The 26,429-nt window shown below is 40.5% G+C and overlaps 2 protein-coding genes across 2 annotated transcripts; one reads left to right on the top strand and one right to left on the bottom strand.

The window, feature by feature from the left end:
• The first annotated feature begins 2,279 nt into the window (after nt 1–2,279).
• On the top strand, nt 2,280–5,647 carry LOC135465785 (toll-like receptor 4). Its single transcript, XM_064743127.1, has one exon. The coding sequence runs from the start codon at nt 2,652–2,654 to the stop codon at nt 5,274–5,276; it is 2,625 nt and encodes an 874-aa protein (XP_064599197.1). The 5' UTR covers nt 2,280–2,651; the 3' UTR covers nt 5,277–5,647.
• Nucleotides 5,648–8,589: 2,942 nt separating this feature from the next.
• On the bottom strand, nt 8,590–25,924 carry LOC135465631 (ubiquitin-conjugating enzyme E2 25-like). Its single transcript, XM_064742912.1, has 9 exons — nt 25,672–25,924; nt 23,863–23,985; nt 22,787–22,962; nt 20,506–20,582; nt 17,379–17,458; nt 16,884–16,964; nt 15,823–15,916; nt 13,614–13,690; nt 8,590–12,271 (listed from the first exon to the last, which is right to left on the bottom strand). The coding sequence occupies exons 1-9, from the start codon at nt 25,855–25,857 to the stop codon at nt 12,131–12,133; spliced, it is 1,035 nt and encodes a 344-aa protein (XP_064598982.1). The 5' UTR covers nt 25,858–25,924; the 3' UTR covers nt 8,590–12,130.
• Nucleotides 25,925–26,429: the final 505 nt, after the last annotated feature.

Below are 26,429 nucleotides of genomic sequence, written 5' to 3' on the forward strand. Positions count from 1 at the left end.
AGGGACCTGTAGAAAATAAGGAAGATATAACTATAATCGAGGATTATTTTTCCTTCCTTATCACTGGGCATAAATAATAGACTAGAAATTGTTTCGATTCTGTTCAAATGTAAGTCTTGTCAAAGTACAAGCGCGGATATAATAGAGGCTTTAGCTTACCTTCAGCCAAAGTTGCTCTCGAATACGCTATATTCATCATTTTATCTCCATTTGTAACCATTGCGAAAAGCTGATCCTACCCCGGTTCGATATTCAGCTGTATATTCATCCCCTATCGTCGGAACTTGGAACAAATGATACCAAAAGGTGAGGCATACCTCAAAATGTGCGTGTGCTAGGCTTGATCGTTGCGGAGTATGGTCAGTCCCATTTAGAACAGCGCATTTGCAATGGTGTTATGGTGTGAAACAGCCCCAAATCTGTCGGACACGGTAATGTTCTTTTAAATTAACTAACCCATTTTTCGGCTGGCCAAGCCAAAAACAGTCCGTGGCAAATGACACAAATTGGCAAATAAGGGGCTATTTTCAGGATCTACCCTACTGCGAACCGCCATCTGGAGGGAGGCTCACTAACTGCTATGGGATAGGTTTGGAAAACGTGATTATTTAATAAGAGCAGCTGTGGTTGCCATGGACCCTTTTGGTTCGACAAGCCTCGCCACACATTAGTTAATTACAGACTCCTGACGTCGATTTAAACTACTGAAGATTTAATGCGCGCGTGAATAGCGGTTCGACATTCAGTTGCATATTCGCCCCCTAGCGTCCGAATATTTCTTAAAATATGTGTGTAAGTTTGGCACCTCTAGAAACAATAATAAGAGCAGAAATTAACAACAAATATTTTATAAGTAACAAACAGCTCCCTGTTACCAGCTTGATTGTCATACATTGACTATTGAACCAGGAACTGGGCACTGGGAGCTAACTTCACATCTCAATATGGGGACCGCGAATTGGGAACTAACTTCACTGACATGTCAGCGTTTTGGTGACCACTGCTTGTTTACTGGCGCCTGGGTGTAAAATATCAAAAATGTAAAAAACAAATGCCATACCGATATGTATAAACTGTGCAAAGTAACACTTTTATCACTGAAAGAAATTCCCAGAGTTCGTCTTTATTTAAATCTAAAAGATAAATTTAATAAACTCAATCTCATATTGGTATACATAAACAGCCTGGAATGATGTTACCCAGGGAGGTAAAGGGTACCGGCCGGTGTGTTATGTGACAGCCAATTTGTTTGAAAGGCCATCTTTGGAAGATTTTCACTCTTTCCCTTGATGTCTCTACCAACAATCGGTTTTATTGTTCATGCATTGATTGTATATGTCCTTATGAAGTTTGCTCACGTGTAGTTAGAACTCTGCTGACGGCGTTAGTATTTACTCTGAAAGCCAAGTAAAATATGTGTACAAAATGTTTCAAATTTGCCATAGTCGCGTTTTACGAGTTTAAACTTTATATTTATTTATTTATTTGATTGGTGTTTTTACGCCGTTACTCAAGAATATTTCACTTATACGACGGGCGGCCGGCATTATGGTGGGAGGAAACCGGGCAGAGCCCGAGGGAAACCCACGACCATCCGCAGGCTGCTGGCATACTTAAACTGTATAACAGATTGCCTTGATTTACTATTGGATATGATATATGTAAGGAAGTAAATGTAATTTAGTTGTTTTATTGTTAGGTACACTTTATCGATGAAGGGAAGTTGAAGTGATCAAATAGCGGTAACCGGAGCCCTGGATTAGCCTAGTTGTTTTTCCTTGTCACGAAGTATCAGATAAATTACAGGCATCTGGCATGTTTCCAGTTTCCCGGATATTTATGTAATTGTACCTAAACGGATATGCTTGGACACACATTTATATGAACTTTGTTAGTAATATTACCTGCATACATAACTAGTGCGAACAGCTGACCATATCGCTTGTGTGTCTTCTCTGTTGTGCGTACAATGGAGATCACAGAAATGAGGTAAATGGCTTAATTAAGCGTATCGTTAGAGAAAATAATAACGGCCCCGGGATACAATTTTGAAATTACTCGTACTATCATCGAAGGAATTTGAAATTAACGGCTATATGGCTGCTTCAGTTATAATTTTTTTTTTCATTTGTTTGGTTGAGCTGTAAAGTTAAGTGTGTTTGCTTTGAGGATAAAGGCTGCAAATGGTTTGCTTCTGACATAAGGTTATGAACAGAAATGTACTAAGTATTATATTTAACAGTGTCATAAACCCAGTTTCGTGTGTGTTTTTTAGGATGTGGATTTTGAAGACTCACACAGTACTGCTAGATTCACCGGGCGTACTGAAGGCATGGGTTTACACTCATCATTGTCCTCTGTACCATCATACCTGATTCTGGCAGGAGTCTCTCACATTCAAGCCGATGAACCACCGGACGTGTTCAGCTCTCTAGAGCACACAATATACACATATCTAAAGACGTTCCCAATCAAGAGCTGCTGTCACAGTCGGTGAGTGAAGGCTCGGTCACTTCAAACAACGATTTCAAAATTGTCCCTTTACGCTGCCATGAAATCATCCAGCTCAAAGAGAATGCCAGCAGGAACCGTCATCATCTTCTACACCGCAGACGAGCGAAAACTTTCCACAGACCACTTCTCCTGTATATATGTACCAGTATCGTAGGGATTCAGGCGGAACTCCCTCCAGACCTAGCCAAGCCTCTTCAGATGCATCCACCATCCAAGCTCTCTCGACACAGCAGCAGGATAGCTTCGTTTCGTCTGAGCATAAAAAAGACAGATTGAGAACATCCTCCACCCAATCACCCAGTCGAAGTGCTTCTGGCAGGACTGAAAAGTGCGAGATTTTTCGGAAGTCTGGCAAGTTAATTGCCGACTGTTCACGACGAAATCTTGTTGTAGTTCCTTGGAACTTACCCCGGGAAATCACAGATCTAAAACTCACAGACAATAAGCTAACCAACCTGTCGGCTGGAAATTTTAGTCGATACCATCATCTGAGGTCTCTGGACCTACGTTATAATAGCATAACGCTTTTGTTCGCCAACATGTTTAAAGGCCTGCCGGAACTAAAATCTTTATGTCTTAAAGGTAACAACATAGATGTTCGTAGCTGCCCGCACCTCTGCAGTGATAAACCATTCCAACATGTTCCACACATCGTGAGCTTAAACATAAAACTGAGAGCACACAGTCAACCATACACTTCCTTAGATGGATGTCTGGAAAATCTTACGAAGCTAGAAAGTTTACACATGACTATCAAAGATGGGTTTATCTTAGGTCCCAGCTTCCGGAATCTGACTAAACTGGTAAATCTTGACTTCTCTTGGTCCACAAAGCTAAGGGTTATAAAGGAAGACTTCTTTGCCGCTCTTCAGAGTTTGACTGTCAGAGAACTTAATCTGGCCCATTGTAACCTGTCTTACATTCACCCAAAAGCCTTCGGTGTCTTACAGCAACTAAAGGTGTTGAATTTGAATGGGAACATTAACTTTGGGCTTACCAGAGCTTGTCAGTCGTTATCAGGGCTGCGTGGCTCAAAGTTACAGGAGCTATTCATAAGTAGTATCGTAAACATACAGCTTCATGACTCGATTATCGTCAGTGCCAGCACATTTAAAAACCTACAACATATTAACCTGACAGTGTTACATATAGATTGGAACAGCATCGTGAAGATTGAAGAAGCAGCGCTGAATTACCTGCCGCGAAGCTTGCGAAGATGGACATTACGCAAAAACAAGATATCCGAACCATCCAGTTTCTTGAAACCTTTACTGCGATTAACTGAACTGGAACATTTAGACGCGAAAGACCAAAGCGCCTATTTTCCGCGTAATGGGGATTATTCAAACCCCGCCGTAATGCCTAAAAACAAGTCTGTTACTATCAGAATTCCTCCTAAGTTGAAATTTGTCAGATTTTCGTTCGGTAAATCTTTTCCGTTTCCGGCCAAAAGAGTGAATTTTTTGAACAGCTCACTGAAAGAGCTCCATTTAGACAATAACAACCTGAGGAGCTTTTCAGTCTTCATATCAGGACTGGAAAGGGTTGAAATTCTAAATCTGGGTTATAATGGCATGGTTCCGATTCCAGGAGTTTTCGATGAATTCACAGGACTAAAACATTTAGAGTTGTACAATAATTATTTTGGAGTAACTCTAAAAAATGATCTTAAAGGAGAATTCTTCAGGAAACTACGTAACCTGGAAGTATTGGGATTGCGCAATAATGGTATCTATAATTTAGCTATCAATACTTTTCAGAATAACTATAAACTAAAACAAATAATTCTAAAGGAGAATAAACTTTCAAAATTTCATTGTAGAATTGGTCACTTGAAGAATTTAAACCAGTTGGATCTCAGGAAGAATAGTTTGCCTTATTTGGATAGATACACATCCGAAGATCTCCAAACCATCGCCAGACATCACAAAATCAAGATATTGTTAGAAACAAACCCGTTCATATGTTCGTGTGAAAGCTTGACCTTCCTCAAGTGGACCATTTCTACACCCGTTAACATATCACTTGTCGACATAGATAGGTCCACTTGCCTTTATCACAACAGAACCACTCGGCTTTCTTTCAGGCAACGGCAGCGGATTGTTCGGGAACTTGAAATCTTGTGCGCCTCCTACAGTGGACTTATCACCGTCGTTTCATTGTTTATTCTTGCGTCAGTTCTGATTGTAGCTGTGGGGCTGGTCTATCGCTATAGATGGAAACTTCGTTACATCTACCACAATCGACTGTTGACGACGTTCCTAAGGAGGCGTCCACAGGAGCGCCATGGTTATATACCGCTGTCCGGAAATGACGCGGAGGAGCGCTGGGACCTGATGGTGGCCTACGCCGACGAGGAGCGATGGTTTGTCACCAGCAACATGCTACCGGTACTAGAAGGTGAACACGGGCTAAAGGTCTATATCCGCGATAGAGACTCTATCGCTGGACTGGAGATTGCTACGAACATCACACGGGCAGTCAATATGAGCACACTGACTTTGTTGATGCTCACCAGACACTTTCTCCAAAACAAATGGTGCAACTACGAGTTCCAGATGTCCCGCATGGAAGGCATCGTCCGGCGTCAAAACGTCATGATATTTGTAGTGTGCGAAGACATCCCTACTGCGGAGATGTCTGTTGATGTTCTTCGTGCAATGAAGACCGGGCAAACTATCGACCTACCTGGTCAAACTGACAGTCAAAAGGACATGGAGGCATTCTGGTGCATGCTCTTGCAACAGACACAAAGACATTGACCAAAGCAAGCAAAATAAATTAACATTGAGTGTGGAAAGGCAGTAATAGAATGATTTCGAGATCACAGATTAAGTTAATGTACTAAAGTTTTTGAAAGTTGACTGATCTTAATGACAACAATTAATAAGTGTTGAGTAGAACCAGGGAGATTTTATTTTTTGTTTTGTTGCGGAACTTGTTTTAATGCATCAGATCTTTATATCTCGATTTTGATTATAAATATGACAATAATTTATAACAAAACAAGAAATATTTCAGTCATAGCATGTCAAATGCTATACTGAGCATAAGTACTGTGTTTTTGTTAAAATTTCCCCGATATTGACCATCGCCTGTTGTATATATGAGTGACAAAATTGCACCTTAAAGTAGAGCCTTCCTACCTTTGTTTTGTTATTACCTCGGCTGTCACTAGTTCGGATTCTTCTGTTCTAAGGCATGTGGATGCCTAAAATCGTAAATGTAAGCTTGGGGAGTTATATTTGTTTCTTCCAAAGGGAGCTCAAGTCCAGCTCATACTGGCTTCCTTTCCGACCGTACGTGGGAAGGCCTTCCAGCAACTTGCGGATGGCCGTGGGGTTTCCCCCAAGCTCTACCCGGTTGGCTCCCTCCATAATGCTGCTCACAGTCGTATAAGTGAAGCATTCTTGAGTACGACGTAAAAGACCAATCAAATAAATAAAGGGAGCTTTTTCTCCTAGCTAAATGGTATCCTTCCACTAAACCCCAAACACAGGGAATGGTGTGGAAAACTGATCTAGACCTATCCCAGGCGGATCTAGGTGGACTTTTCGAAACCTTCGCTGCGCCTAATTGACCTGGAAGAGTTTGACGCTTGACACTAAAGCACTTCTTCCAGATCTGTTCTTGTCACGACAGCCTAAATCCGACTCGCACTGTACACCAACTACCTCTAAGCTTTTGCGTGGTATGGCCAAAATATTCATTGCAATTGTCAGCTTGGTGAAAGAGCTAATTATAGCATCATTTAGGCTCATGTGTAACATCATGTCCGTTATGATGAGTATAACAGTAAATGGTTTGGAATTCTTCCAGGACCGGGAGGTTTATGTCTGTATCTGAAAACTCGAGATGAATGACCACAAATTACGTTTTTTGATCCATCAATCTTAATTATTTTCTAGTGGGAAACAGTTTCGCTTTAATTTGCCAAAGATACACACCTACACACTTTTTTGATATTGTTGATAAAAAACTGCAGTATAAGTAAAAGGTTGGATGCGGGAAAGGGATAGGCATATGACCACTAGATATCTGCGTTTGATTATTTTATTCTTACAAGCCAATGTCCTTTGTGTGGATAACCATGAGATACACTTTTTTGAGGGTTCGGGTTGGATGATGGATATGTACATAGGAAATATCTGGCATTGTGTGAGATGATGAGTAGGTAACAGAGAGGAAAAGGCACATGGCGCTTACTAGAAAGATTGATACAGGAGGACTTCATATAAACACGTTTGTTCTCCTTCTATGTGCAATATCTCGTCTATAATATATTCCCATATTCTTCCTGTACCGTAAATACATTTTCAAACGTATATGGAGCAGGCCTATAGATACGTAAACAATCGCTTTCCTCTCTCCATAATGCTGGCCGCCGTCGTATAAGTGAAAAATTCTTAAGTACGGCGTAAAATGCCAATCACATAGATAGGTAAATAAATAAATACATAATATAGATACCCATTTTAGCTGTAACTTTACATAACGTTGTTGAATGTTTGATCGGTATATTTGAACACTTTGTGAAGTGAGTTTGTTTCATGTTGAATTTGTTAACACCTTTATTTATTTGATTGGTGTTTACGCCGTACCGGTATCCTACTCAAGAATATTTCACTTGTACGACGATGGCAGGCATTATGGTGGGAGAAAACCCGACAGAGCCTTAAACATGGCCTTTGAATCCAGCCTGGTACTCAGGTAACTTTACCACGTAGCTGTTAATCTATGGGATACTAGATCGGGACTCCAGGAGAGTGAACAGCCGGGAGTTTTGTGGTGTACAGGAGCTTTCATACAGAAAGTGTGGAAGTGCATATGCTCCTTTTTTTTTTTTTTACAAAATCCTTCTGCCGTTGTTTTATAAGCCTGCAATTATCGAGGCTTTTCACTTCTATCAATAGTTTACTGTTAAAACGCAGTGACATAAAAAAAAACCTTTACTGCTTTCTGTTATCTTCTTTTTGTTTCTCTTTCACCGAATCGCGAAAGGACAAACGAGGTGCAACTTCAGGAAGGAGACGTTCACTATTTGTGTGAATTGGTATCTTACCTTCCACTGGTATGGTGTTCCTATCTACACGTCAGACGTGGTAAAAAAAATGGTCAGCAACTCCATGCAGACACTCTGCTTTCCTCCATCAATAAAACTGGCCATAAGTACAGTGTTAATCCCACCACAGAGCCAATTAGTGAATTGAGCCCGTTTGACCGGGCGACAGCCATAGACATTTGAGCCTGTAAGCCAGTTGAAAATTTGAGCCTGTCCCATCCAGTCAGAGAATCGAGCTTATCCCATCACTGAGTCAAATGGAGAATTGAGCCTGTTTCACTGCATAGTCACATAGATATTTAAGCCTGTTTCACCGCTGAGTCACTACGAGAACTGAGTCTGTTCCACCACTGAGTTACATAGAGACCTGAGCTTGTTCCACCACTGAGTCACTATGAGAACTGAGTCTGTTCCACCACTGAGTTATATAGAGAACTGAGTCTATTCCACCACTGAGTCACTACGAGAACTGAGTCTGTTCCACCACAGGGTTACACAGACCTGAGCTTGTTCCACCACTGAGTTCCATAGAGACCTGAGCTTGTTCCACCACTGAGGCACTATGAGAACGGAGCCTGTTCCACCACTGAGTTACATAGGGAACTGAGCCTGTTCCACCAGATTTTTACGGGGTACTCAAGAATATTTCACTTATACGACGACTGGTAGCATTATGGTGGGACAAACTGCACAGAGTCCGAGGTAAACCCACGGCCATTCGCAGTTTGCTGGAAGACATCCCCATGTGCGACCGGAGAAGGAGCCAGCACTAGCTGGAATTCAACTCACAGTGGCCGCATCAATTGGTGAGAGGCTCTGGGGTTATTATACGGGGAAAAACTTATGTCCCTGTCTTTAAGAAGTAGTTGTACCTAACTTGTTTGAGCAAAATCAATTGAACTTCCTTACATCGACTTTACACACAACTGAAGAATGAAGGGGTAAAGGTTGATTTAACTAGCAAGGTATGAAAAGAAAATAATTAGGCTCAGAGCCAACTTTATTTTACAACACGCACATTTACAAAAGTAGACAACAAATGTCTTTCACATCAGATTACAAGTTGACGACAAAGTAAATTTTAGGCATATACACGTACAGTATGTATATTTATTTATTTATTTACTTGATTGATGTTTAACGCCGTACTCAAGAATATTTCACTTCTATGACAGCGGCCAGCATTATGGTTGGAGGAAACTGGGCAGAACCCAAACGAAACCCACGACCATCTGCAGGATACTGGCAGACATTCCCACGACCTGCCAGACAGGAAGGCAGCATGAGTTGGACTTGAACTCACAGCGACTACATTGGTTAGAGGTCATTGCACTGCTGCACTACTTCAGCCATAGAGGGCATTCAGTATGTATAGAAGATACACCTACAAGAGTGAAGACAAATTTCCATACAGGCCAACAGAGCAGACATATGTTAGAGATTCTGTATTACTGAGGTCGAAGACACACCTACCTGTGAATGGAGTTAACACACTTTACAACAATACTATACAATTCATCGCTTAGGACATTTGAGTTATTGCCAACATGTATCCCTACGAAATCATGTGCTGCTGTACAAATGGTGACTAAGTGGTGAAAAGTCACAAACATTTATACATGTGATTTACTGCCAATCACATACAAGTGTAGCTCATTGATTGGTTGGTGAAATACTGGATAGGGCTAGGATTGGACAGGACTTAGATTGGACAGGACTTGGATTGGACAGGACTAGGATTGGACAGGACTTGGATAGGATAGCACTAGGATTGGATAGGACTAGGATTGGATAGGACTTGGATTGGATAGGACTTGGATTGGATAGGACTAAGATTGGACAGGACTAGGATTGGATAAGATTGGATAGGACTTGGATTGGATAGGACTAGGATTAGATAGGACTAGGATTAGATAGGACTAGGATTGGACAGGACTAGGATTTGATAGGACTAAGATTGGACAGGACTTGGATTGGATAGGACTAGGACTGGATAAGATTGGATAGGACTAGGATTGGACAGGACTAGGATTTGATAGGACTAAGATTGGACAGGACTTGGATTGGATAGGACTAGGATTGGATAAGATTGGATAGGACTTGGATTGGATAGGACTAGGATTGGATAAGATTGGATAGGACTAGGGTTGGATAGGACTAAGATTGGACAGGACAAACATTGGATAGGACTTGGATTGGATAGGACTAGGATTGGATAAGGCTGGACAGGACTGATTGGATAGGACCAAGATTGTCAGAGCTGTTTTCATGCAAATGAATCTTGAAAAGAATTCCTACATGTTTTGGTGGTAAGAATTTACATGTTTTGAAAACATTTCTTTTGATTCCAATGCCATAAATTCACAAAAATGTGTTTTAGTTTCTTGTAGATTTGTGGATCAGGTCGATCTTTTTTTTTACAAGACGTTTACAGGAATTTGCTTATTTGAGAAGAGAGGAGGCCACATAAATCATTATTGTTAGTGTCTGTAGGACAGTGATAAAGCTGATTGTGTATTAGGACAGGACTACGGTCAGAGAAATAACTAGAAAGACCACATGTAGATGTGTAAAAACACAGCAAATGAGCACTGCAATGTTTAATTTTAAATATATAACCTCAATCAAATTATTCAAGTACAGCTTAGAAATGTATCAGTCAGAATTACATTTGGTTGCCTCCAAAAGGTTGATGATGGATCCAAAAGGTTGATGATGGATCCAAAAGGTTGATGATGGATCAAAAAGAAAGTCATATGTAAAAAAAAAACTAAATGTAACCGTTATTCAGCACAGATTTATTTTTGAACTATTTACACAAAAGCATTATTGGAAGCATTATTTAAATACTTTACATGAAACACATAATATGATTTAATACTAGACACTAGGCACTAGACTAGCATACCCTTTGAGCAAAGCTTCAAATTTAATGTAACCCACCATTAAAGTATGGTTTGGCCTCAACTTCCCTGAAGTCACTACAAAGATGCACAGTGGCAACCAACATTACAATGTGTTACATTCATTCAATAAGCTTCTTAGTACTCGAAGCATGAAGAGTTACCCTCTCACGTCTGCTCAACATATTAAAGACAAGACCATGTCGTGTATTTCATTTCTATGTCAATATCAGTTTGAAATATAGAAATATATATGTAACACACATAAAGAGCAAACATTGAAGTACAACCTTTCATTGGAATGTTGATATCTAAGCTCAGTAATTGTCGTTGTCCACAGTTGATGACTGTCTGTGGTCACCACTGCCCTCATGTATCACAACAATGATCCTCCTACAGCTCCTGTGGTTACCTATTCCGGTCTGCGTGTGGTTACCTATTCCAGTCTGTGTGTGGTTACCTATTCCAGTCTGTGTGTGGTTACCTATTCCAGTCTGTATGTGATTACCTAATCCAGTCTGTACGTGGTTACCTTTTCCAGTCTGAATGTGGTTACCTATTCCAGTCTGTATGTAATTACGTATTCCAGTCTCTGTGTGGTTACCTATTCCAGTCTGTATGTGATTACCTATTGCAGTCTCTGTGTGGTTACCTATTCCAGTCAGTATGTGATTACCTATTCCAGTCTCTGTGTGGTTACCTATTCCAGTCTCTGTGTGGTTACCTATTCTAGTCTCTGTGTGATTATCTATTCCAGTACGATTGTGGTTACCTATTCCAGTCTGTATTTGGTTACCTATTCCAGTCTGTATGTGATTACCTATTCCAGTCTGTGTGTGGTTACCTATTCCAGTCTGTGTGTGGTTACCTATTCCAGTCTGTATGTGATTACCTAATCCAGTCTGTACGTGGTTACCTTTTCCAGTCTGAATGTGGTTACCTATTCCAGTCTGTATGTGGTTACCTATTCCAGTCTGTGTGTGGTTACCTATTCCCATCTGTATTTGATTACCTATTCCAGTTTGTATGTGGTTACCCATTCCAGTCTCTGTGTGGTTACCTATCCCAGTCTGTATGTGGTTACCTATTCCAGTCTGTGTGCGATTACCTATGCCAGTCTGTGAGTGATTACCTATTCCAGTTTGTACATGGTTACCTATTCCAGTTTGTATTTGGTTACCTATTCCAGCCTGTGTGTGGTCACCACTGTCCTCGTGTACCACAGCAATGATCCTCCAGCAGCAGCGGTGGTTACCTTTTCCAGTCTGTACGTGGCTACCTATTCCAGTCTGTGTGTGGTCACCACTGTCCTCATGTACCACAGCGATGATCCTTCAACAGCAGCGGTGGTTACCAATTTCAGTCTGTACATGAGTACCTATTCACATCTGTGTGTGGTTACCTAGTCCAGTTTGTACGTGGTTACCTATTCCAGTTTGTGTGTGGTTACCTATTCCAGTCTGTGTGTGGTCACCACTGTCCTCATGTACCACGGCAAAGATCCTCCAACAGCAGCGGTGGTTACCTCCTCCAGTGTGTGTATGTAGTCTTCTCTCTCTATTATGTACATGTATCACAGCTATGTGGTTCCCCTACATGACTCTTCGTTACCTATTCCAGTCTGTATGTGATTCTCCTATATGACCCCTGGTTACCTATTCCAGCCATAGCGAGTCACCATCCTTTCAAATGCAGTTTTGGCCTCCGTCTCATCATAGGCTCTGTCAGGGTTAGAATCTAGAGAAGCGTTTGGGTCACTCAAAATCTCACAACGGATCTGGATTAAAATACTCTGAAATTAACAATATTATTCATTAAGAAAGGAATTACATGCATAAAGGAATGAAATGAATAATAGGTAATGCAAATAAAGATAAAATCACAGAAAATATTGATTTTTTTTTTTTGATTGGTGTTTTACGCCATACTCAAGAATATTTCACTTATACGACGGGGTCCAGCATTATGGTGGGTGGAAACCGGGCTCTGGAAACTCACGACCATCCGCAGGTTGCTGGCAGACCTTCCCACTTACGGCCAGAGAGGAAGCCAGCATGAGCTGGACTTGAACTCACAGCGACCGCAGAAAATATTGAAATATCATCATTTATATACAGATTATCTGATCTGGTCAACCAAGTTTGGATTTCATCTGAACATTGTTTAACGCAACACAATTTTCACTCACATTATGGCGGTAAATTTTGTGGCTGAGCAAGTGCCTGGCATAAACCACTGGCCTTTAGCATGTTACTGATGAACTTTACCATGTGTGACATACAGACCTGCCAGCCAAATCTGTGGAAGACAGGTGGTCTTCATCAAAGCTAACACTGCAAAAATGCCCTCTTGAACACTATCAAATGAATTTCACAAAGGTTTCTTTAACAGTGAAAGTGGAATTCTAGACATTCCTTTTCCAAGGCCAGGGTTGACACCTAGCCCTGTGTCCCTCTTGCACCTTAGTATTGTTCCATGTTTGTATCCACCGTGGGTTAGATGACAACTCTGAACAGTATGTGCATACATCAACATACAATTAAAGGGAAAGGAACGGTAAAAAACCATTCAAAATTATGACTCAAAATACCTATTTCTATAAATTTTGTTTTCATAGTCCCATACTGTGACTGGTTGGTTGGCAAAAAGGACCATATGGACAATGTTTGAATGCTGGTCATGATCTCACAATTATTTCTTCACTTTCATGCTCAGCTCTGAATGCAATTCTTGTGAAGTGTACTATATACCTGTGCATGAAATTACACCTCTGACTCAATATCTGTTTGACGTCCAGAAAAATATTGCTGCATGTGATATCCTTGTTGACACACATTATCAATATGGCAAATAAAGTCCACCATACAATACAATCACATGATTCCACCAACAAGTTACAAAAACTGAAAACAACAAAGTAAAAAAGGTGGTTTGAAATCCAGTTTTCAACATTTTTCTACTAAAGCTTACTTCATTTCTGCACTTTCTTTCTCTTAAAAACAGGATAATTTATTCATATGATCCACTGATCTATTTAATTCTGCGATCAAGTTGCGAATGAAATCAACTCGACTATTCTGGCAACAAACACATGCTAATGTGTCATAGGTAACACGTAAATCTGTCACACTCACCTCTATATCATTAGTCGGCCTCCAGCCTGACCTGGTTAACATCTCCATACAAATGCTCCCTCCCACAGTCACATGACCTGAAAAAACCAATCAGAAACATGCAAATATTGTTTGTCACATTTTTTTTACTAATGTTATTCTTCCTTGATAGCAATACATGGCCATGCATATCATCACACATACACGTACTTGTAAGAATACAAGGAAGTTATACATGTAAATGGAGGAGCTTATACATGGAACTAAAATGTGGCCCACAAAAATAACTGCATATTACCAGTTCCTCTCAGATGTAAACATACGACTACCTGGATTGTATAAAACACTATTCAAACAAATAAAGACTTGAATACTGACAATAACACAGCTATCATCTGGTGTCTACCGAACAGTCGAAGGAATAATCCAACCACCCATGGACAAAATATACTCATCCAACTGCCCATAGGCAAAATACACTCAACCAACTACCCATAGACAAAATACACCAGTCCAACCACCCATAGACAAACTGCATCTATCCAACCACCCATGGACAAAATACACTCATATAACCACCCCAGACAAAATACACTCTTTCAACCACCAACTGACAAAATATACTCATCTGACAACGTATTCAACCATGCATGGACTTAACACACCCAACTAACCACCCATGGCAAAGTACACCCATCCAAAACTTCCATGGACAAAATACACTCATCTAACCACCCATGGACAAAATACATCCATCAAACCACCTAAGGGCAAAATGCACTCATCTAACCACCCATGGACAAAATATATTCATCCAACCACCCACTGCCAAAATACACTCATCTAAACACCCACTGACAAAATACACCCAACTAACCACCCATGGACAAAATATACTAATATCACCACCCACAGACAAAATACACTCATATTACCACAACATGTTCAACACACATGGACTTAAAAAACTCAACATTAAACTAACCAGAGGTGGAAAAATACACCCATTCAAACATCCTTGGACAAAATACACTCATCCAACTGGTCATAGACAAAATACACCAGCCTAACCACCCATGGACAAATTGCATCTATCCAACCACCCATGGACAAAATACATTCATCCAACCACCCGCAGACAAAATACACTCATCCAAGCACCCATGGACAAAATACACTCATCCAACCCCCCATGGACAAAATACACAACCAACTACCCATAGACAAAATACACCAGTCCCACCACCCATAGACAAATTGCATCTATCCAACCACCCATGGACAAAATACACTCATATAACCCCCCAGACAAAATACACTCTTTCAACCACCAACTGACAAAATATACTAATCTGACAACATATTCAAACACACATGGACTAAATACACTCAACTAACCACCCATGGCAAAGTACACCCATCCAAACATCCATGGACAAAATACACTCATCTAACCACCCGCTAACAAAATACACTCACCTAACCACCCATGGACAAAATACACTCATCTAACCACCCACTAACAAAATACACTCACCTAACCACCCATGGACAAAATACACTCATTTAACCACCAACTGACAAAATATACTCATCTGACAACATATTCAACCACACATGGACTAAATGCACTCAACTAACCACCCATGGCAAAGTACACCCATCCACACATCCATGAACACAATAAGCTCATCTAACCACCTGCTAAAAAAATACACTCACCTAATCACCCATGGACAAAATACACTCATCTAACCACCCATGGACAAAATATACTCATATAACCACCCACAGACAAAATACACTCATATAACCACCCACAGACAAAATACACCCATATAACAACCCACTGACCAAATACACTCATCTAACCACCCACTAACAAAATACATTCACCTAACCACCCATGGACAAAATACACTTATCTAACCACCCATGGACAAAATATACTCATCCAGACACCCACTGCCAAAATACACCCATCTAACCACCCAATGACAAAATACACCCATATAACCAAACACAGACAAAATACACTCATATAACCAACCACCAATGAACAAAGTACATTCATCTAACCACCCATGTACGCAAAACCCATAATGCCACTGACCAAACTATCTGCTGGTAATCCACTACGTTTATCATTCCACCAATCAGTCACTCGCCTGTCTACTGACATATCTACCCACACCTATATGTACAGGCAAGCTCAGCTTTGTGCACGTACCTGTGAGGAATTTGAAGCGAGGCCTGATCACTCTGACAAATGGTGGACTCATTGGGTAATCAGACGGGAACTTCATCTCCATGGTTACAACAGGCTGAAAACAAACAGGTGTGCAGCATTTTATACATCCATCATTATCATACATACATATAGTATATAGATGTACACACACACACACCTTTGTAATCGTGTTGTTTTGTATTGTCTGGTGAAATTAAGAGTGGCTAGCCCAGCTAGTCAGGGACCATCTGACTGAGGTCACTGTGAGTTCAAGTCCTCTCCGGGAATACATGCACACAAGAAAGTCTGACAGCAACCTGCAGACAGCCGTGGGCTTCCCTTGGACTCTGTTTTATGAGTTAAATATTTCTATGTACGGCATAAAACACCAATCAAACGAATAAATAAATTGAAATGATTAAGAAGTTTAATGATGATGATAATCTCCCCACTGCAGAACTACAGAATGGAGTTTGCACTCAAACTTTTTATTCAAATATTTTCTTGATTTTGATCAATGTTTTTAGCATGGCATTTCAGTGAAAGAAAACTGCCAATGTTAATATCTGAATTGGCCTGCTACAAGCAGACAACATGATGATAATAACACCAATGATGTTTATAAACTCATGAAAACTAAAACACTAAAACTGAAACTCAATGCTCACACATGTGAGGAGACGGTAACGATCTATACCATATATCTGCCAGTGGCAGTGGACCACGGCAGAGAGGTGGTTTAGTAAACCAGTCATCCTACACATGTGCCCTACTTGACTTTAAAATTTGACCACTAACAAGCATTTTTGGAGGCAAATAAACATAATGAGATATTACTTCAGGTGCTAAAATTTACATTTTCCAAGTTGAATGTCATCCCATCTTTCAAACACCTCTAAAAGTACCTTTCTAAAGTCAATAAAACTCCCAGAATCTGATCAAATGAGCACGTCATGGACGAAATTTTAGGTCATTTAGGGAACATTTTTTGAGTATTCGTACATAACCATTTATTAATTAATAATTAAATAAATGAGTGTACAAAGGTATTCCTGACTTACTTCTCTATTATACCTGACAGCGTAGGCATGAAGATCTTTACCTAGCCGTGTGTCTTTAGGGATGTCTGTCAACTTCACATCCTGCACAAAGCAATATGAAGAATTCCTTTACTTATGTAAGAAAGGTACACTTTCAGTATTAATGTAAAGAACTTACAGAGCAACAGGACAAACATTTTGTTAATTTTAGCAAATCTACAGCAAAGAGATATTTGCATCGAAGAAAATTCTGTTGTTCTTTAGTTCATTGCAGATTTAACACAAATGGCTACATTTTGGTACTGGAATCAGTGCAGCTTTCTGTAGCATCAAACTAGCCATGAACAGATTTGCCTTTGTACAAATAACACTTGTGGCACAAATGTACCTGATATGTCAAATTTCTGCTTTCTGTTGGCCAGACACAAAAACATTTTGCAGAAATCCTATGATGAGCAATACAAATTAGTGTATTTATTTTTACACTCAAACAACCAAAGAAGCAGGAAAAATCACCCAAATAAACAGGTTTTCATTCTTTGGAGAGCCGGAAATTCCATATTGACTTGCTGCATCTTTTGACAGATATTTCAAATCTACAACAGATTTCGTAAATAACAAATCAATATACATACATATGGATATGAACAATCACTGAGCAATCTTTGCACAGGAATGTGTTGTGACAGTGATTTACCTTTGAGCAATCTTTGTACAGCAACAGGATGTGAGGTGATTTATTTTTGAGCAATCTTTGTACAGCAACAGGATGTGACTTGAGTTACCTTTGAGCAATCTTTGTACAGCAACAGGATGTGACTTGAGTTACCTTTGAGCAATCTTTGTACAGCAACAGGATGTGAGGTGATTTATTTTTGAGCAGTCTTGTACAGGAATGTGTTGTGAGAGTGATTTACCTTTAAGCAATCTTTGTACAGCAACAGGATGTGACTTGAGTTACCTTTAAGCAATCTTTGTCCACAACAGGATGTGACTTGAGTTACCTTTGAGCAATCTTTGTACAGCAACAGGATGTGAGGTGATTTATTTTTGAGCAATCTTGTACAGGAATGTGTTGTGAGAGTGATTTACCTTTAAGCAATCTTTGTACAGCAACAGGATGTGACTTGAGTTACCTTTGAGCAATCTTTGTACAGCAACAGGATGTGACTTGAGTTACCTTTGAGCAATCTTTGTACAGCAACAGGATGTGAGGTGATTTATTTTTGAGCAATCTTGCACAGGAATGTGTTGTGAGAGTGATTTACCTTTAAGCAATCTTTGTACAGCAACAGGATGTGACTTGAGTTACCTTTAAGCAATCTTTGTACAGCAACAGGATGTGACTTGAGTTACCTTTGTGCAATCTTTGTACAGCAACAGGATGTGACTTGAGTTACCTTTGTGCAATCTTTGTAAGCAACAGAATGTGACGTGAGTTACCTTTGAGCAATCTTTGTACAGCAACAGGATGTGACTTGAGTTACCTTTGAGCAATCTTTGTACAGCAACAGGATGTGAGGTGATTTATTTTTGAGCAGTCTTGTACAGGAATGTGTTTTGAGAGTGATTTACCTTTAAGCAATCTTTGTACAGCAACAGGATGTGAATTGAGTTACCTTTGTGCAATCTTCGTACAGCAACAGGATGTGACTTGAGTTACCTTTGTGCAATCTTTGTATAGCAACATGATGTGACTTGAGTTACCTTTGTGCAATCTTTGTACAGCAACAGGATGTGACTTGAGTTACCTTTGTGCAATCTTTGTATAGCAACATGATGTGACTTGAGTTACCTTTGTGCAATCTTTGTACAGCAACAGGATGTGACTTGAGTTACCTTTGTGCAATCTTTGTACAGCAACAGGATGTAACTTGAGTTACCTTTGTGCCATCTTTGTACAGCAATGATATGTGAGATGATTTACCTTTGAGCAATCTTTGCACAGCAATGATATGTGAGGTGATTTACCTTTGAGCAATCTTTGTACAACAATAGATTGTGAGATGATTTACCTTTGAGCAATCTTTGCACAGCAATGATATGTGAGGTGATTTACCTTTGAGCAATCTTTGTACAGCAACAGGATGTGACTTGAGTTACCTTTGTGCAATCTTTGTACAGCAACAGGATGTGACTTGAGTTACCTTTGTGCAATCTTTGTACAGCAACAGGATGTGACTTGAGTTACCTTTGTGCCATCTTTGTACAGCAATGATATGTGAGATGATTTACCTTTGAGCAATCTTTGCACAGCAATGATACGTGAGGTGATTTACCTTTGAGCAATCTTTGCACAGCAACAGGATGTGACTTGAGTTACCTTTGTGCAATCTTTGTACAGCAACAGGATGTGACTTGAGTTACCTTTGTGTACTCTTTGTACAGCAACAGGAAGTGACTTGAGTTACCTTTGAGCAATCTTTGTACAACAACAGATTGTGAGATGATTTACCTTTGAGCAATCTTTGCACAGCAATGATATGTGAGGTGATTTACCTTTGAGCAATCTTTGTACAGCAACAGGATGTGACTTGAGTTACCTTTGAGCAAACTTTGTACAACAATAGATTGTGAGATGATTTACCTTTGAGCAATCTTTGCACAGCAATGATATGTGAGGTGATTTACCTTTGAGCAATCTTTGTACAGCAACAGGATGTGACTTGAGTTACCTTTGTGCAATCTTTGTACAGCAACAGGATGTGACTTGAGTTACCTTTGTGCCATCTTTGTACAGCAATGATATGTGAGATGATTTACCTTTGAGCAATCTTTGCACAGCAATGATATGTGAGGTGATTTACCTTTGAGCAATCTTTGCACAGCAACAGGATGTGACTTGAGTTACCTTTGTGCAATCTTTGTACAGCAACAGGATGTGACTTGAGTTACCTTTGTGTACTCTTTGTACAGCAACAGGAAGTGACTTGAGTTACCTTTGAGCAATCTTTGTACAACAACAGATTGTGAGATGATTTACCTTTGAGCAATCTTTGCACAGCAATGATATGTGAGGTGATTTACCTTTGAGCAATCTTTGTACAGCAACAGGATGTGACTTGAGTTACCTTTGAGCAAACTTTGTACAACAACAGATTGTGAGATGATTTACCTTTGAGCAATCTTTGCACAGCAATGATATGTGAGGTGATTTACCTTTGAGCAATCTTTGTACAGCAACAGGATGTGACTTGAGTTACCTTTGTGCAATCTTTGTACAGCAACAGGAAGTGACTTGAGTTACCTTTGAGCAAACTTTGTACAACAACAGATTGTGAGATGATTTACCTTTGAGCAATCTTTGCACAGCAATGATATGTGAGGTGATTTATTTTTGAGCAATCTTTGCACAGCAACAGGATGTGACTTGAGTTACCTTTGTGCAATCTTTGTACAGCAACAGGATGTGACTTGAGTTACCTTTGTGCAATCTTTGTACAGCAACAGGATGTGACTTGAGTTACCTTTGTGCAATCTTTGTACAGCAATGATATGTGAGATGATTTACCTTTGAGCAATCTTTGTTCAACATTAGATTGTGAGATGATTTACCTTTGAGCAATCTTTGTTCAACATTAGATTGTGAGATGATTTACCTTTGAGCAATCTTTGTTCAACATTAGATTGTGAGATGATTTACCTTTGAGCAATCTTTGTACAGCAATCGGACTCCCATCTCCTGTGAAGAAATCATCAGCAGTTTGACCGCCTTCTTCTCTGTAATTAGGATTGAAAAACTATGTCACTACATGGATTACAGAGACTTTAATACAGATATCAAAATTGAAATTTAACACATAAGACACCTGCATTCTACTAAGCTATGAAACAGACTTTGTATTCATTAAAAAGATGAATACAAATTCAAAATCGAAGGAAACACAAACCTCAGACTAATCTATCCAAAACAAAGAAAAAAAATGTCATGAATTAATTAGTTCTTTTTCTACAGATATACATAGTACAGTGTGATCCTAATGAGATATAGAGTACAGTGTGATCCTAATGATATATATATATATATAGTACAGTGTGACCCTAATGATATATGTAGTACAGTGTGATCCTAATGCCATATACAGTACAGTGTGATCCTAATAATATATACAGTACAGTGTGATCCTAATGATGTATTTTACACACATAACCAGAGCATTTGCGTAGAAAGGCTGTAATATAGGAGATTAAGTTGTTAAAATCAATTATACAGCCAAGATGTGGTGCACCATCCGCATATGATCGGCACATGATCCGAACAATGAATTGATGAACACTCATTTTGTTTGTACTATCAGCATAAACATTTTATTTACAAACATCAGAATCCAACTCCAACTGTTTCGTAATTCACACACAAAATGCCGATTGCGTTTGGCTGTGCCCCCATTTTGCCATGTTTGGTAAATACAAAATCATAACTGGGCAATTTCAGGCCAGTACATAACTTTGTGAGGTAGTCAATTTATGTGATGAATACATCTTTTAGTTGTAATGAAACTGGGAAATGGTTAACCTAAACACTACCAATGGCTAATAAACAACACATGTAGAGATTTTGGAGACTACTAGCAATAACTGTAGTCATCCAGGAACGTGGGTCCAATATTCCAATTCTAAATGAGACTACAAGTACTGGTTAATCCAAATCAGCACAAGCTGTGATCAGGATGATGCCAACACCTATGCATCTACAGCATAGCTGTAGGATCTGTGTGGGATCAGTACCACATACCATCATCGTTGTAGGATGTGTGTGGGATCAGTACCACGTACCATCCTGGCTGTATGATCTGTGTAGGATCCTCACCACTTACCATCATGGCTGTATGATCTGTGCAGGATCCACACTACATACCATCGTGGCTGTATGATCTGTGTAGGATCCTCACCACATACCATCAGGGCTGTATGATCTGTGCAGGATCCACACTTCATAGCATCATGGCTGTATGATCTGTGTAGGATCCTCGTCACATATGATCATGGCTGTATGATCTGTGTAGGATCCTCACCACATACCATCATGGCCGTATGATCTGCGTAGGATCCTCACCACATACCATCAGGGCTGTATGATCTGTGTATGATCCTCACCACATACCATCATAGCTGTATGATCTGTGCAGGATCCTCACCACATACCATCATGGCCGTATGATCTGCGTAGGATCCTCACCACATACCATCATAGCTGTATGATCTGTGTAGGATCCTCACCACATACCATCAGGGCTGTATGATCTGTGTATGATCCTCACCACATACCATCATGGCTGTATGATCTGTGCAGGATCCTCACCACATACCATCATGGCCGTATGATCTGCGTAGGATCCTCACCACATACCACCATAGCTGTATGATCTGTGTAGGATCCTCACCACATACCATCATGGCTGTATGATCTGTGCAGGATCCTCACCACATACCATCATGGCCGTATGATCTGCGTAGGATCCTCACCACATACCATCATAGCTGTATGATCTGTGTAGGATCCTCACCACATACCATCATGGCTGTATGATCTGTGCAGGATCCTCACCACATACCATCATGGCTGTATGATCTGTGCAGGATCCTCACCACATACCATCATAGCTGTATGATCTGTGTAGGATCCTCACCACATACCATCCTGGCTGTATGATCTGTGTAGGATCCTCACCACATACCATCATGGCTGTATGATCTGTGCAGGATCCTCACCACATACCATCCTGGCTGTATGATCTGTGCTGGATCCACACCACATACCACCATGGTGTAAATGAAGGCCTTGTGCTTTGTGCAGAAACAAGAGATTACTGCAGGTGATGTCTTCTGGATGTTTAAGATAAGATTGGTAAAATGGAAATGAATCTTGATTAACACTCCTCTGGAAAATTAAGTCAGGGCACATGTACACAAAACTTTCTTACAATGATTGTGAAAGCTGCGAGTCCCTTAAGGCATCAGTATCTTCATCTGGGTAGTAGATATCCACATCATCATCATCATCATCACCATCAGCATCATCATCAGCATCATCATCATCCTCTAGTCCTTCATCCTTGTCCTCTATGTCCTCTTGCCCCACAGCCTCGGTGCCCAAAACCTACAGAGAGACAAATAACTCCACACCAATGACTTCTGTACAAGTCAAGGACAACACTGACTTAAGGCTGGTCCAGACGACTTTGTCACATGAAAACAAAACAGATCCAAGTCATAAGGAGTTCTCTAGGTATATGGTTAACATTCAACGTGACTTCATAATAAGCAACTAAATAATAAGCCACAAAATCAGTTCAATCCTGATGTCTGAGAGACGCCATGACCAGCTGGCTACACATTCACACTGACGGTGACCTTTGAACTTACATGTTTGCCAGGCACCATGACCAGCTGGCTACACATTGACATTGACCTTTGACCTTATGTGTTTGAGTGACGCCATGACCAACAGGGTTCACCCTCACAATGACAGTGACCCTTGACCTTACGTGTTTGAGAGACGCCATGACCAGCAGGCTACATCTTCACCCTGACATCGAACTTTGACCTTACGTGTTTGAGTGATGCCATGACCAGCTGGCTACATCTTCACCCTGACATCGAACTTTGACCTTACGTGTTTGAGTGATGCCATGACCAGCTGGCTACATCTTCACCCTGACATCGAACTTTGACCTTACGTGTTTGAGTGACGGCATGACCAGCTGGCTACATCTTCACCCTGACATCGAACTTTGACCTTACGTGTTTGAGTGACGCCATGACCAGCTGGCTACATCTTCACCCTGACATCGAACTTTGACCTTACGTCTTTGAGTGAGGCCATGACCAGCTGACTACATCTTCACCCTGACATTGAACTTTGACCTTATGTGTTTGAGTGACGCCATGACCAGCTGGCTACATCTTCACCCTGACATCTAACTTTGACCTTATGTGTTTGAGTGACGCCATGACCAACAGGGTTCACCCTCACAATGACAGTGACCTTTGACCTTACGTGTTTGAGAGATGCCATGACCAGCTGTAAGACCTCCTCCACACTCCTCTGCTTGCAGCTCCCCAAGCTGTCCTGGATCGTCAGTAGTACTGGGATAAGCTCACTCTGCTCACTCCAAACCCTCTGAGGAAATACAAGTGTGATACAGTGTACAACATTGATTAACATCGACTGATGCCATGTACTGTACCATAGTATGTTTCTTAACCGTAAGGGTGTAAATAACAAAATTATTTCCATCACATCATGTCATATACCGATAGTCTCTGTGTTAGCAGGCTGTTCCAAATGTCACCATGTGACAGCTATAGTGCTGCCTCACTACACCACACTTGTTGCCTGGATGACCCTGTCACAGTACAGCCATACCAGGTTACCCACTAAATGGTTACCCCAGTACAGTGTACAAGCAGCTTTCAATCAATCACCAAGTCCCAGGAAAAGAGAATCCATAAACTCTCTTATCAAGACAGGAATTAAACCCAAATCTTTTGTCATATAGCAATTTAAACACAATTAAGTGTCTCAGCCACTTAGCTATGTGCCCCTCTAATTTCAGCTAGAAGGTAGGATTTAACAGTGATTTTGTAGCAAGATGTATGCTTTTATATAAAGAGTGGTCCAGACCTTTGCTGAAAATAGAGTCACTTGGGTTGTAGCTTCACATCATACTCAATAATTATTGGCTTGTGCAGTCAGTATTATGAGTGTAACAAACAAAGTAACTGATATAAACCACTGACCTTTGTCAAATTACTGACGAACTTCCCCACATATGATGCACGGATATATGCACACCATTAGGCTGGTGGAAGACAAGTGGTCTTCAACAAGCGGAAGGCTGCACAAATGACCGTGTGAGCACTGTTGACTGCTTATAAGTCCCACAAATGACCGTGCGAGCACTGTTGACTGCCTATAAGCCCCACAAATGACCATGCGAGCACTGATGACTGCTTAAAAGCCCCACAAATTCCGCATCTGGGCCAGGCCCATTTTAGGTCTGCAATAGACCACAGACCATAGCTTTCTCCCTAGAACCACTCATTTTATTTATTTATTTGATTGGTATTTTACGCCCTACTAGCAGTCCACCACTAGCCATGGGTTAACACCACTTGTCTCTTGTCCTCAAGGTTGACAGCAGCAGGCTTAAAGATATAGGGTAGGAGGAAACTGAGCAGAGCCCGGGAGATACCCACGGCCAATTGCAGGTTGCTGGAAGACCTCCCCATGTACGGCGGGAGAGGAAGCCTGCAGGAGGTAGACTTGAACTCTCAGTGACTACATTAGTGGTAGGCTCCTATGTCATTATACCTTGTCAGAATGATGTTCGAGTAATGAATTTGTCTGTTCTTAGCTACATTCAGGCCTCAGTTAAGGTATGACCTTTTGACTTTGTTATTGAGTTTTGTGTCCTCCATGTAGAAAATCATAAGGAAATATAGACTACCGGTACACATTGGAGCCCAACCTGAGGAGAGTAGAAGCGCACAAAAGGCCTACACTAATCTTTCTAACTTTTGGGATACATATTTGTAGTGCTGAACGCAGAATAATACATACCTTTCCCAGATTTTTGGAAAAGTAAAGATATGAGTATGATGTTCACTAGATGGTCTAACCATGTGAGAAAAATGAAACTAAATATTCCTGCCACAGTTACATGTATATTGGCTAAAAAGAACTGACTCGGTCTCCCCAAAGCTTGAAGAAATAAGGCATGTCTGCAGTACTGGTAAGCCTAATGCTTTGTTTTTAATTCCACAAATAAGACATAATCTAGTGTGAGTGTGACATTAAATTTACCCATTGTTGAGTCTTTTGATCTTCGGAACAGACCAAATAGAATGAAACTTCCGCGTTGGAAGGGAGAATGAAATCCAGTCGTCTTTCCACATTGTCAGCTGTCAATAGCTGAAGACTCGATTTCTGTGACGCTAGCCATTTCTCACAAGCTGATTTAATCGAACTAAAATCCGGTGCAGCTGCCATGACTATATGGCATGTATAAAGTCACACAAAACACTATATCAGGTACACTGAACTAGTAACGCGGCTGTCGACGCCAATCAGCGCTTCTATGGTTTCACAACATCCCGAAAACGAAACCAGGAAGATTAGGATGTGTGTGGACTAGCATTTGCCCTAATGCCACAATTGGCCGCAAATAATTGTTCTGGGTGTTAATAATTGCCATTACGTGAATATAGACATTGTGCTATAGTTTTCCTGTTGACAAGGTGATGTCAATCAGGGTACCACTATATAGAGAGCTATTATAGTACTGTATCTAACTGTAAAGTCCTGAGTTTGTATGCTAGACGCCAGTGCGTTTAATCTGAGCGAGGGTTTCGGGAGCCACAATTATGGAAGCCCATCCTGTCCATCTACACTGCTACATCTACTCCGCATATTAGCATGTGCCCTAATTCTTCTCAAATTTGGGGCAAATATTAGCAGTGTTGAAAGTATAATATTACATTTCTTTACCAGCCTTTTGGAGAAGTAAAGATATGAGTATGCGTTGTTCATTACAGATGCTCTAACCATGTGAGAAAAAAGAA

This window comes from Liolophura sinensis, chromosome 5 (assembly GCF_032854445.1).
Source record: "Liolophura sinensis isolate JHLJ2023 chromosome 5, CUHK_Ljap_v2, whole genome shotgun sequence".
NCBI classification, from domain to species: domain Eukaryota; kingdom Metazoa; phylum Mollusca; class Polyplacophora; order Chitonida; family Chitonidae; genus Liolophura; species Liolophura sinensis.